Below are 14,724 nucleotides of genomic sequence, written 5' to 3'. Positions count from 1 at the left end.
TCATTGATTAAAACAAGTTACAAAATTGAATACTTTATATCCTTGCAAAGGATAACATTCCCTGAAATGCCTTGGACTAAACCTAATTTTATATTTAGATAATGGGAAAAGATAGGAAAAAATACTAGCATCATGTTGAGACCAATGCAAATTCTAAAACAACCCTTGAGTAGTTCATTACCTGCACACAATCAAGAATAGATTGTGATTTCTTTGCATTAAGAAGATTTATGAACTAAAGGAAATCTTGGTTGCTTTATCACAAGGATATGGATATATAAAAAAAAACAAATTTGATGCATGCATATTCGTGTTAAACATTTACCAATTTGTGACCAAAGAAAATAAAAGTATTTATATAAAAAAAAAAAACTACCACCATGTTTGTCCAACAATTATATTGAAATCACCAATCTCTACAAAGTCAATAAACTTTCAAATACCTACTTTGAAAATGAATAGTCCACAGAAAAGACATTTTAGCTTTTGAATTGTGTTCACAATGTTTCCTTTGCAAAACCACCTTGACAAAACATTGTGGTCTTATGGAGTTGTTTTTCACATGATAAAGATGAGGGATTATTTCATAATAACCCTTTTGAAGTCAACTTTGTTTTTTGGAAAGACCACCACAATTCTCTTTGCATCATAATCTGTCACTTTAAGAATAAAATACATGTTATAACAAGTTGATTTACTGGATAAGCAACATTAAGCTATGATATTGTGCACAGTCCTTTCCCTTTACTTCTATAAAAAAATCTTGAATTATGTTACAAAATGGTGTTTTCATTGTGAAAATGGTGTTGGAGGACACCATCACCATTTCTTGTCTGAAAACACAATTCACAATGAAGCATGCAAAGGAAAATTCTCAATATTGCAGTGATATTACACTACTTAATTCAAAGATTCAATTACTTTCTTACAAAGCATGGAATAATGAAGGTGGCCTTCTATGTAGAAACCTATGGTCATTTTAGCAATGAATGGATAATTAACGGATCCTTCACAGTAGAAATACTTGCATGGAGGACTTCCAAATCAAGTTCTTCTAGTGTTGTGATCAATCTTGCAATAGGATGATTATGTTTAGTACATTGAATTCTTATTATCACCTCTCAGTCAACAATGCGAACTTCTAAATTCAAGCCAAGGAATTTCCCCTCGTTAAAACCTTTAAGGTCAATGCATGAAAGATATGTTGTTTCTTTACCTACCAACTTCAAAGAATTCATCAATAATTCCTTCTTTATGGTGTCAATTAAGCCTACAATTTAACCCTCTCGGACTCCAAATCTTGTTGTTTGGAACAAAGTGCTTTGATATAAGCAGTGACATCACCGAGTAGAGAAGCTTTGTCCAATTTTGACACATTACAAACCATGGTAAGAAGCTCATAAAATTTTTGGTTCGATTTCTCATGCCTTTGTCGCTCAGCCTCAACGTGATTCATAGGCTCTTCACGACCATTTGCATGCTTTCTCCCACGTTTCTGTTGCTTTCTCTTGACCACAACAAACATTGAATCTTTAATTAAGGCAAAGGGTTCTACATCAAACATCTCTGAATCAATGTTAGAGTGCAAGCCTCCTAGAGCAATTGGATCAGGTGGATTATATGGTAAACCAATGGTATCCTCTTTTATTGTTGGCTTTATCAAGTTCTTTTCATTACCTTTAAAACCCAATGTGCGGGTTTGTGGTTCTGCACCGTTTACTGTTTCTGTAATATGGATGGTGGGCGCTTTAAGGATTTCAGTCTCCTAAATTAGAGTATGCAAAAATGATTTGTCATTTTTAAACACTAAAGAATTTTTTTCATCGAACACAAATGCTTTTTGTTTGCTTGTCACAGATAACACAAATGCTTTTAGTTTGCTTCTCACATATAACACAGATGCCTTTTGTTTGCTTGTCACATATAATAATGCAGTGGAGGCCCGCAAAATGTTCTCTACAACTGAAGGAATATGTCTCAGCAAAGCAAACACTTGAGAGTTTTCCTGTTAAACCCAATAAGATGAAAACAATTTCTTGTTATGTTAATGTCACTGTTGATGTCAAATTCATTAGGACATAGCTAATCCTTTGTAAACCTATCAGTTTGTGATGGTGATATTTAAATACAATAGTTCTTGAATGACATAACAAGACTGTAAAAGTTTGTGACAAATTTTTAAAAACTAAATTCCCCAAATGACTAAAAAAGAGACAAACATTATATCAGACACAATGTCAATCATACTTGTGTAAAATGGAAAATGTTGTCAATGAAGAGCAACACATCCTGGCCTTCAGCATCTCAAAAATGCTCTGCAACAGTCAATCCTGTAAGCCCAACATGTGCACGAGCACCAAGTGGTTCATTAATTTGACCATATATAAGAGCACACTTGCTTTCACCCTGTATAACAAGAAAAGCATTAATTAGTAGCCAATCCTCTAATTATGCGTGCAAAGAACAACTCTTCAACAAATAAATGGGTGAATTAAGAGCCTGCGTTGAAGGTTTTCAAAGATGGTGATTCATTCACGATAAATGTCATACAAGAATGTATAACAACCGACATCACACACACAACCTCATCTCCCTTTCCTACACAACATGGCAGAACATCCAAGGAATAATATGACCACTAGGGTTTAAGGGCGAGGAAGTGGGAGTTATACCCATCATAAATTAATCCACCTCTCACCAAACTAAACTCGACCCAGTTCACATCCAACCCCCTAAACCCCAATAGAACAAGTAGAGAGAGTCCTTTGTCATGGCGAGGTCGGTGCCCATCTTGTAATGCTCGCCCATATCCAAGTATGCCTAGTGGGTGAGGCTCGCAAAGCAGCCAAAGACATATTATCCTCCTCTTCATCCTCGATGTCCTCGTCTTCTTGTCGCACGGGGCTTGAGAAGTCTCAATTTATTTTTTTAGGCCATGGGACTCTTCTGTTTCAACCATTGTTAACAGGTCTCGTATGCCTCTTATAACGTAAGTGCAAAGCATGCGAAATGGGCACACCCTTTTGTTGTTACTGTTGTTAAGAAGAAGAAGAACCCGTTGCTTTATAAAATCGGTCCTTTGTAAGTGCAAGCATGAGCCGGAAGGGGGGGAATTTGTACTCAGAGGGTTGTTTCCAGAGATATTTCCAATAGTGGTTTCTGGCATTCAGTGGCTTTGAGCAGGCCATGTTGTAGCCTTGCTGCAACACTCAGGGTGCACGTATAGTATCTCGCATTGAAACATAAATCGACAAATTCTTCAGTCATCATGCTCATGGGCTACCATCCATGTGTCAAATTATTATTGAAGGAAGGTCAACGAAAATAAGCGTCTTTAATTTGCTAGTACAACCCCACAAAAAAATGCCTATTAACATAATTAATGCAAATTTAAAATACATAATGACAAATTTAATATAATTTAAATTTTATAATATTTAAAAATTATATTATGAAAATTATTTTACTTTATAATATATATTATTAAACATATAAATATTATTAAACAAATAAATCAATTAGATTCATATTATTAAACATATAAATCAATTAGAAATGAATCTAAAGTTGAAATATTTAACAACATTTTAAAATACACTTCAAAAATGTTCTCATTATTTTTTTTTTCAAATAGTGCTATCCTAACTCATAATATTTCTATTTAAAGTAATGTATGGCAAGAGACCTAACTCAGAATGTTAATATTTAACTTAGAATATTTCTATTTAAAGTAATATATTGCAAGAGACATAACTCAGAATGCTATTTAATGTAATATGTGTTGCAAAAGACATTTTGAATTTTTATTTAAATTATTCTCGACAATGCAAAAAATTGTTCTTAATCAGCTTTAATTTCCATGCAAAAAATTCTAAATCAGCTTTAATTTCCAGAAACAAAGTTGTACACATTTTAAAAATGGCTTGAAAACGCAAACACAAATAGTTTGTGTGCAATGAGATCAAAGTTCTGCTAAAAAAACATCAATATTCCTTCAGTTTAAAATATCAAAATAATGTCTCACTATTTTACACACCTAATTAATGAAACAAATCTTGCAGGCTTCTTATTACATGCCATTAAAGTTCTTTGCAACCTGCAGTGAGCACTGTGGCCACTTACCCATATTGTAATTATGAAGTGCTTTCATATTTTACGACCTTTCTTCACTTGCTCCCTCCTCAGGGTATCCTTCCATGCTTTCTTCGCTTGCTACTTCCTCAGAATTCGCTTCTTCCTCACGGTATGCTTCTTCCTCACCGTATCCTTCCATGCTTTCTTCGCTTGCTTCTTCCTCAGACTATCCTTCCACGAAGCCTTCTCCCAGTCGTTGGCGCAGCTGCTCGACTACTCCCTCACTCCATTGCAGGTTGGGACATTCGAACACATCAAGTTCCTCCAACGAGCTCAAATGCTCCACATTGGGCAACATCTGTAATTTGGAACACCTCCTCAACAGAAGACGTTTGAGGGCCCTCAGGTTCCCAACCGAGTCCGGGAGCATCTGCAGACTGGAGCACGAGCCCAGGTGAAGGCTTTGGAGGCCCCTCAGGTTCCCAATCGAGTCCGGGAGCATCAGCAGACTGGAGCACTCGCCCAGGCGAAGGCTTTGGAGGCCCGTCAGGTTCCCAAACGAGTCTGGGAGCATCTGCAGACTGGAACACGAGCCCAGGCGAAGGCTTTGGAGACCCGTCAGGTTCCCAACCGAGTCCGGGAGCATCTGCAGACTGGAGCACTTTCGCAAGTAAAGGCTTTGGAGGCCCGTCAGGTTCCCAACCGAGTCCGGGAGCATCTGCACACTGGAGCACTCGCCCAGGTCAAGGCTTTGGAGGCCCGTCAAGTTCCCAACCGAGTCCGGGAGCATCTGCAGACTGAAGCACCTTCGCAAGTAAAGGCTTTGGAGGCGCGTCAGGTTCCCAACCGAGTCCGGGAGCATCTGCAGATTGGAGCACCAGTCCAGGTCTAGGGTTTGGAGGCCCGTCAGGTTCCCAACGGAGTCCGGGAGCATTTGCAGACTGGAGCACCTTCGCAAGTAAAGGCTTTGGAGGCCCGTCAGGTTCCCAACCGAGTCAGGGAGCATCTGCAGACTGGAACACTCGCCCAGGTCAAGGCTCTGGAGGCCCGTCAGGTTCCCAATCGAGTCCGGGAGCATCTGCAGACTGGAGCACTCGCTCAGGACAAGGCTCTGGAGGCCCGTCAGGTTCCCAACCGAGTCCGGGAGCATCTGCAGACTTGAGCACTCGCCCAGGTCAAGGCTCCGGAGGCCCGTCAGGTTCCCAATCGAGCCCGGGAGCATCTGCAGACTGGAGCACTCGCCCAGGTCAAGGCTCTGGAGGCCCGTCAGGTTCCCAACTGAGTCAGGGAGCATCTGCAGACTGGAGCACTCTCGCAAGTAAAGGCTCTGGAGGCCCGTCAAGTTCCCAACCGAGTCCGGGAGCATCTGCAGACTGGAGCACTCTCGCAAGTAAAGGCTGTGAAGGCCCTTCAGGTTCCCAACCGAGCCCGGGAGCATCTGCAGACTGGAGCACTCTCGCAAGTAAAGGCTTTGGAGGCCTGTCAGGTTCCCAACCGAGTCCGGGAGCATCTGCAGACTGGAGCACCTTCGCAAGTAAAGGCTTTGGAGGCCCGCCAGTTTCCCAACCGAGTCCGGGAGCATCTGCAGACTGGAGCACTCGCACAGGTCAAGGCTTTGGAGGCCCGTCAGGTTCCCAACCGAGTCCGGGAGCATCTGCAGACTGGAGCACCTTTGCAAGTTAAGGGTTTGGAGGCCCCTCAGGTTCCCAACCGAGTACGGGAGCATCTGCAGACTGGAGCACTCTCGCAAGTAAAGGCTTTGGAGGCCCCTCAGGTTCCCAACCGAGTCAGGGAGCATCTGCAGACTGGAGCACTCTCGCAAGTAAAGGCTTTGGAGGCCCGTCAGGTTCCCAACCGAGTCCGGGAGCATCTGCAGACTGGAGCACCCGCCCAGGTGAAGGCTTTGGAGGCCCGTCAGGTTCCCAACCGAGTCCGGGAGCATCTGCAGACTGGAGCACCAGCCCAGGTCAAGGCTTTGGAGGCCCGTGAGGTTCCCAATCGAGTCCGGGAGCGTCTTCAGAGTGGAGCAGAAATTCAGGTTAAGCGTTTCAATGCCCGTCAGGTTCCCAACCGAGTCCGGGAGCATCTGCAAACTGGAGCACTCGCCCAGGTCAAGGCTTTGGAGGCCCGTCAGGTTCCCAACCGAGTTCGGGAGCACCTGCAGGCTAGAGCAGTGAATCAGGTGAAGCGTTTCAAGGCCCGTCAGGTTCCCAATTGACTGTGGCATGAACTTCATTTTATAACAATGGTTGAACCTGACATGTTTCAGGGAATGCATATTACAAAATTCCTTTGGCAAACTTTCATGATCACTATTGGACAGGACAAATTCTTCTAGGTGTTTCAGCTTGCCAATGGACTCTGGAACCTCTGAAAGAGGACAATCAATATACAATTTCCTCAACTGCAATGGTACCTGCAATATTTACATACAGTTGGTTTGACACTCTGGAATTCTTAAGTTCAAACAACCTTTTACAATTTGAAGAAAAAAGTAAAGAGACGTGTAAATAAATCAACAAAACTACCTGAGATTCATGTTGCCACAGTGTTTTCAATTTTCTCCCCTCTATATGTAACACTCTTAAATTCTTTATTGGAAGCGAGAAAGGTAACGAGGAGCTCGGACAGTTTTCCCAGTGGAGATACATTAGTTTCGGTAGCTCTCTACTGCTGAATACGCGTTCAACAAAATAACCTTCAGCCCTAAGGATCCGCAAGTCACTTAGGTTGCAAATGCCAGAAAGGTTTTCGAAAGATTGATCAGGGACATTTCCATTAACCATGCTAATTCCACGCACCTGAAACAAGATTGACCATATTGGAGGGTTTTAAGAATTTAAAACGTTATTAAGAAAGTCGGCCGAAAGCTTCAAAATACTCACAGAAGATTGTTCAGACACATTATAAAGATCGTCCTCCTTCAGTTGCCAAAGTCGACGCGGATATTTTGAATCCTTCGCCAGATATCTGCCAAGATCTTTAATGTGGTCGTGCATTCTGAGGCAGTTTTTGCTGTCCACCTCCACCAAGCACCTGTTGTCCAGCTTCCAAAAACCCAGCCGTCCCGACCAGCCAGATTCGTTCCATACTCTTATGGCAGTATCCTTATCTTCCCCTATGAAGAGACAGGCGATGTCTAAGAATATCTGCTTCTCCTCTTCATCGAGAGCATCATAACTAATCTGAAGTGTTCTCTGTATATCACTGGGAAGTATTTTGGAAGTCTTGTGCAATTGTTCATTCCAGTACTCTAAATCATCTTTTCCACGAAGAAGCGCCCCAAGTACTTTAAGAGATAATGGCAATCCATTGCATACCTCCAAAAACTTTTGAACCACTTCCACAAATCCTACTACAGGATGGGGCTGACCGAAAGCGTGCAAGCAAAAGAGCTCTTCCGAGTGTTCTGGACTGAGGCCTTGCATGGCGTAAATGGATGACTCTATTATCCCCGAGCTTTTAAGCACATCTTTATTGCGAGACGTAACTAAAATCAAACTCTTTGGATGAATGACATCTTTAAGCGGAAAAAATAATGCATCCAGCTGATCAATATGATCCACATCATCTAAAACCACAAGGGCCTGCTGAGAAGATGATAGATGCATTTTGATCTTGGATTTGCCTTCGTCAACATTCTTTATTTTTACATTTGATACACCCAAATCCTCAAGAAGGCTACTCTGCAGGGAATCTAAAGATTTGGATCTGATATCAAATAAAAAACAAGATCGATTGAATTTTTCCCTTTCACGGTTGAAAATTTCTTTCGCGACAGTCGTTTTTCCGATCCCCCCAAGACCCACAATTGCCACAATGCGAGGCTCCCCCTTCGCGGCTGCAATGACATCATCCAAGCCTTTAACATTTTCGTGGAGGCCAGTTGGATATTTAGCTACATCCAGAGGGGGCCTGCGAACCTCTTGCAAAACTTTTTGGACGACCTCCTCCACGAGCTGCCCCTCGTCGGCACTGAATAATATTAATTCACAATAATATTAATAGCTGTTAATCCAGCAAATAAAAAACTAAGAAGAGGGAGAATTGGAGGCGCCCTTACCCGTTACACGCGTTGAGCTCAAAACCGCTTATTTCTGCGACAGAGAAAAGGGCAGCCTTCCATCTGTTAATAGTGTTGGAGTCATGCCGTGGCTTCTTTGCAAGCATCCGCAGGGCTCGAGCATACCCTCCACTTTCGTCCCGCGCACATAGAAAGACACACTGGAGGATGCTCAGGAGTCGAGCATACACCCCATCTCTGGCCTGCGTCCGCCGAAGTTCCCCAGGGCTGACATTATAGAAAATCGGGATAATCTTAGCGCCGGACTCCAACATCAATACGAGTTCGTTGAGGCACCAGCTTGATTCGGCATATGTGGGAGATAATATGGCGAGATGGACGGAGGCTGTTCGAATAGCCCCTTCGATTTGAGGAGTCATGTTCTCTCCTTGTTGCAATTCTTGCTGGTCCAAAAATGCTGCTACTCCAAGGGCTTTAAGACGATGATAAATATGGCTGGCGAGACCTTTCTTCACATCAGGTCCGCGGTGATTAATGAAAACCTGATAGACATATCTGTTGGTATTGTCGAGTGAGTGGGATGTGGAGGAGGATGCGCAGGATGTAGCGTCACGAGCTGGGCTCAAGCTAACGTGTGCCATTGGAGCTAAGAAGCAGATCGAAGATGTTTTGCAGAAATAGAGAAAGCGCGCTGCACTTCAATATTTTTGTGTGAATGATCTCACAGAGTGCAGAGTACCTACCAACTGCGCCTTTGCAACTCTTATCTGTGTATCAAGACCTCAAGAGTTGGCCAATGGATTGAAAACAAAACAGCACTGAAATCTGGTGGATTTCTGAGTTTAACCGTTCATTGAACAAACGAAGTCGCAATTGAACGAAATTTATAATCTTTTTCTCTTATTATTAAATTATTATTTTCAACTGAATTCAGGGAAGGAACTAATGCGGTAATGTGAACGGCCCAAGTATGAAGTTCCTGGAATTTCCACCTGTCACTGTATTATTGAGTATTGCCACGGACCAGTGAGCAGAGTTCCATATCTTCCCCGCGGAAATCGCTGTACCCCACATGTGATTGCTTTAGTTGCGACCCATTCTTAACGCAACACCAACTTAAGCATTAGTGGGAGTCAACTGTGAACATTATGCACACTGCAGGTTAAGAATTAAGTTGGTGTCAATGGTGAATATCATTTATCCGGTTATCTAGTATCCAGTATTGAATAATGAGTAAACATTATAGAATTATTTACTAACGGTAGGTAGACATTATAGAATTATTTATTAACAGAGCTACTATATAATTTAATGGTTGTTGATAAGCATTCATAATGTATAAATAATGTAACCAAAATTAAGAAATCATAAATTATTTAAATAATAATATTAAATATTTTATAACGTAATTATTCACACTCATATTAATACTAATAATAATTTAACATTAAATATTACTGACAGCTGTTTACACATTTATAATTGTGTGGGTGGTTTCCAGTCACATAAAAAGATAGTGGAAGTCGATGTCCATCGCAAGAAAGTGGAACGCCTTATAAAATAAGATGAGTGGGAATCGAATCCAATGCCCGAGCATTTCTTGGTGTTGTCGTCCCGCATTTTACGTTGCCGTTGTCTACAGCGTTGGCTTTTATGGTAAAAAAAAGTTAAAAATGGAGAGTACGGAGTATTTGAATGGTGTTTTTTAATTGTCAAAATGAATTAATATTGCTAGACATATTATCAAAACTCGTGTAACATTCAAAATTTCAAAATCTTAAAACTTGATAAATGTAATAAGGATTTCTAAAAATTTCCACCGGATTTTATTAAAATCATTGCAAAAATCGAATATTGAATTAACCATCAAATTTTAATTGAATAAATAGTATTTAACCCATTACACTTTTTAAACAATTTGAACAACTAATTTTTAATAAAATAATATTAATTAAATCCGAAGTTGTTAATAGTGAAAATAGAAATGTTGTTCGTATAAGATATAGATGGGAATTCAAAAGTAAAATTTTTATTTATTTATGAATTATTTATAATATAAAAATGTTTGAAAATTTTGGATTGAAATTATTAACAAACATATTTATTTATATGGTTAGAAAAGTGAAGATGCTAAGAATTAAAGCAAAAAATAAAAATAAAGTAAAATTTATAAAAGTAGTTAAAGATTAAAGATGATGAAGCATATAAGAATTTATTGATATTAGATAAAGTTAAGAATGATATAAGAAGACCAAAACATTTCACATAAAGGGAGGAATGGTTGAGTCTGTAAACCATCCTCCCTATTAAAGCTATTAGGGTTTTTCTCGATTTCGAGGGCTACACGAATAATACGAGAGTTGTAGGATGGTACAGAGGCTATGATTTTTGATTGATTGAAACAAATCAAGTGCTTGGATTTATGTTTTTGCGTCCACCATTGGAAATGAATTTCCACTGTATTTTTTTGTCAACTCTGTTGCGTATTCATAAATGTCAATTTTTTGGGTTATAAGGAAAATTTGGTCAATCAATTCCCATATTTAATGTAACATGGTTTTATGTTTTATCCATATTTATGTGTCAAATAGTTTTTTTTTAACATACAAATTATAGGGAACAACTTTCCATGTTTATAATGTAACATGTTTATGGTTATATTTATTTTTGTAAGAACCATGATGGTGTATATTATTTGTACTAAACTAAAAAAATTGAGATAATAACATATAAATTATTATTTGTAGGTGTCTCAAGGGTTTTCTAAGGCGTAGTCTATTTATGATACATTTCGGATTAATCATCGATCCGATGTGTCGTATTTTCGACATTTCTGGCGTTTAGTATTTGTGTCAATGTCGTATTCATGATCTCATTTCCATCTATCTGTTAGGCATCCAAACACCGTTTTTGTTTGCACCACTCTCGTTGCCTCGATGTTTGCACTAGCCAAGTGTCTGACGTCCCATCCCATACCATCATATACATCATTGATTTGAATTTTGAATTTTGTAATAACAAGGTTGCCCAGACTACCACTCTTAATTCTCTGCAGACCCACCGTCCCATGGTTATTCCTATAGAGCTCCACCCTTCATGGCCTAGATACCCATTGATGGGTGTGAGACGATCTGCACCTGTAGCACCCAACTCCAAACCATCTGCCCCTAGTCATGGGTACCAGTCTTGAACCCCATGGGAAGGGCACATTAGGGATTGTCCACAAACTACAAACCATGTAGCTACCAGAGAAACTTGGGAGCCTACTCACCTCCAAGCCAAGAGCCAACTCACAAGCTCACTCTCTCAATAGAAATGCCTCGTTGTATAATGACACAAGTACCACCAAGGCCACCCTCTTCTTTTCTAGCCATTCAAGTAGATCAAAGCCCTCGCTACCGTCGATGATGGATGATGGGATACCAAAATGTCTAAGAAGTAGACAACGTCGTTGAACGTGGAATGATAAGGACTCGATGAGGGGTAGTGCGCTTGGTTGCCTACTATCCCTTTCAATTTCTCAATGAAAAAGAGAAGCAAATGGAGAGAGGCAGAAAAAGTTCAAAGAATCTGAAACACTAACTATATCTGCACAACCAAAGATCGAATCCCAACGATGGTGTAAGATAAGCTTTTAAAAGGCCTAAAGGGTTTACAAAGTAGTCCCAATTTGCAAGTCCGTGCACGTTTAGCATGAAAAAGTCTTATATGCCATCATTTTTGAATTGTGCAACTTTTCGTGCCACTAGTGTTTCTTTGACATCGAATCACCAATCTTTTCTAGTTTGAATTTTTTCGAGATTTTTGTTGCAGGGTTTCTTGCAATATCCATTATAAAGCGCTAGTTATTTATGAATTAGTCTTCTATGTGACGTTGGAGAAAGCTAGGGTTTTGATTCGACCTAAGTACCTGGTAAAGCTTGATGCATGTGATCAGATTTCTCGTACATCTTTTGGATTTTATGAGCAATACATATTGAATTTGAATATGCGTCGGCTTGATGAATGTGATACATACCCACACCTTGTACGAATACACTAGTACCCACACCTGTGTTAAACCTATTTGAAAATTATAAATAAATCGCCTAGCTACATACCCACACCTTGCATGAATTCACTAGTATCCTAAGTTTAAAATGTTAGATGATTAAATAAATGGTTAAGCTTGATTAATGACTAATTTTGGTTAGCGTTTAATTAATCTTAAAATCTTGGCCTATAATTATTAGTTTTTTTTGTGTAAATCAGCAGTTGTATATTATACCATAAAAATACATAGGATACAAAAAGTCTGTATGCACAGACAGAGAAAGACATTTCATCATGTTTGCTCAAAATGACTGTAAGCAACTGAACTTGCATCTTTGGAACTCGAGACCAACCACGCAAGGCTGCCTAACGAGGGATCCAAACAAGAAAAGTCAACCATCCAGGGTTGCTTGACAGTAGACACAAAAGAAAGAGTCCTGGAGGACCTCCAAAACTGCGATAGAGAGAAACAAAAAGAGAGAGAACCAAGAAAACAAGAAGCCATTACAACTTCAAAATCACATAGTCTTTACTAGTTGCACTTGGGCCAGCCGTTGCAGTCTCGAACTCGGGCTGCGGAATCCTTTGAGGAGTGGGGTGCTTCACCTTGCTGGTGTCAGTTTCCTCCATCGGGACATCCACAACAGCATTTGTTCCCTAATGGATGGAGAGCTTGAGGAGATTGATGAGGACTCCCAGCTTGTGCGACAGGATTCTGACTTCCTGAGTCAGGGCACTAAAATTGAACTCCATAGCATCTAACTTTGCCGAATTCTCTGTAGAAACGAGGGAAATGGCCTGGTGCGCTTTCTTGATATCTTCAGCCTGCATGCTGAGCGCTTTGGCCAGCATGGTCTTCATATGCCACATTTCACTTTGGGTTCGAACGAATTGTGTGGCTCTGGTGGTCGCTGTGCCTGGATCCGATATCCAGTCCATTTCTGTCTCCAGAGCCTGAACGTCCATCTGTTCTTCTTCCTCTGTGACCGCAGCTTCAAGCTCTTTGATTTTGCGTTTTTCTTTCTGAGAGGTCCGGGTCTCATAAGCCTCACGGGATTTTTTCAGGTCTCGGTTAGCAGATGCATTCCGACTACCCTGACGAGGCATAGTTTTATTGCAAGTGTTGGCGTGGGTGGAGAAGACAATGGACTTCCTAGCAACACTGAGGTTGTTAAGAAACGAGCCAGGAGAATGCAATGTCTTGATTACCTGATTGAATGCCTTAGTTATAGCTGAAGGTTGAATGTTCTGGATTGAGATCTCCCACTTCGCCTTTTGAGATATGCTATTCCTGTCATAATAACTCCCATTTCGATTTCCCAGCTCCTTCTCATGATGCCTATCCAGAGCCATTACTCTGCCATGCTTGAGGCTATTGGTTGAAAGCCAGGTGTCCTCACCTGCTTCTTGCTGACTGTGCCGATCATACTTTTTGTTGATTGTCCTCCCCGTCCAATAAACTTTGTCCTTGTGGATGATTTTCCACCCTTCCCTAGGTACTTCATGGGCCTGTCACCCATTGTACCTCCGTTTGGCGCTAAGCATATTGTTAATTCGCATAGGTTATTAATGAGTCATATCCTACAGCCCTTCTTCCATGATTCTCCTGTAAGATCTTGCCTCGAGATGAGAGTGCACTGATTCCAAAGCTCGTCTTCTGTGACGTCTTGCCAACAAGTGTCAGTGATCTCCATCGGATGATCGACCGCGTGGTTGGCAAGGCAATCCGCTAAGACATTTGCTTTCCGCCTAACTGCCTGTGGAACAATGCTGTTGAGGGAGGAGAGATGTTTCGCAATGAGCATTGTAACCATGGCTAATCTCCAGTGCTTTGTAACTTTCTCCGGCTGAGTTCCATTTTGCATTCTCTTCGCCGCAGTGATGGCCAAGAGGGAATCTCCTTCCACTATAATAGAGCCTTTACCCAGCCGGATGAGGATTTGCAGCCCCTGTTCCAGGGCTGCGAATTCTGCTTCATTGTTGGTGGCCTCCCCAAGCGCTCTACAGAAAATGTGGAGGATTTCACCTTTGTCATTATGGATGACGCCTCCAAGCCCTGCAGGGCCAGGGTTGCCCCTAGAGGCCCCGTCGAAATTTAATTTGCAGAACCTCGGGGTGGGGGGCAGCCAGGCCGAAGGAACGGGAGCAGCCCAAATCGACAAAGAAACCAGCTCAAGACCATAGTTAAAGGTGGAGTCAAATGAAGAAACCCGAGAGCAATAGGACTTTGTGTCCATTCTTCATGGCTATTTAATAAATCCAATAGCTTCTGTTGCAACATTTACTTGAACCAGCCACCGGTGATAACTGTTTCACGCAACTACCTTGCTGACTTAAAGTCACCTGTAGCTGATCAATCCATTCACACAGAACTGTTGTAATACATGGACCACCTATAGCTAAATTCTCTCAAAGGACAGTTAGGATTTTTCTTTAAATATCAGTTGTAAAGGACTCGGAAGGAGTTCGAATTTCCTCATGTATTAAGCTCAGACTTACTGTTCTGTAATTTTGAAACTCATTTTCCTGTTGTTAATATGAAGACCGCATGTTCTATGGATATATGAAAGAGTTTCTTGGAGATTGATTGAGCA

At 41.0% G+C, this 14,724-nt stretch overlaps 1 protein-coding gene and 1 pseudogene across 1 annotated transcript; both read right to left on the bottom strand.

Moving 5' to 3' along the window:
* Window positions 1–900: 900 nt before the first annotated feature.
* On the bottom strand, window positions 901–2,872 carry LOC149150644 (transcription factor MYC3-like; annotated as a pseudogene).
* Window positions 2,873–3,997: 1,125 nt separating this feature from the next.
* On the bottom strand, window positions 3,998–8,739 carry LOC149150643 (uncharacterized). Its single transcript, XM_089440548.1, has 4 exons — window positions 8,138–8,739; window positions 6,960–8,049; window positions 6,603–6,875; window positions 3,998–6,490 (listed from the first exon to the last, which is right to left on the bottom strand). Exons 1-4 carry the CDS (start codon window positions 8,737–8,739, stop codon window positions 4,301–4,303), a joined length of 4,155 nt encoding a protein of 1,384 aa, XP_089296674.1. The 3' UTR covers window positions 3,998–4,300.
* Window positions 8,740–14,724: the final 5,985 nt, after the last annotated feature.

The sequence above is a fragment of the Pinus tabuliformis genome, chromosome 9 (assembly GCF_031772625.1).
Source record: "Pinus tabuliformis cultivar Carrire ecotype Pingquan chromosome 9, CPIR1, whole genome shotgun sequence".
Taxonomy (NCBI): Eukaryota; Viridiplantae; Streptophyta; class Pinopsida; order Pinales; family Pinaceae; genus Pinus; species Pinus tabuliformis.
This window is presented reverse-complemented; position numbering and strand designations above follow the sequence as displayed.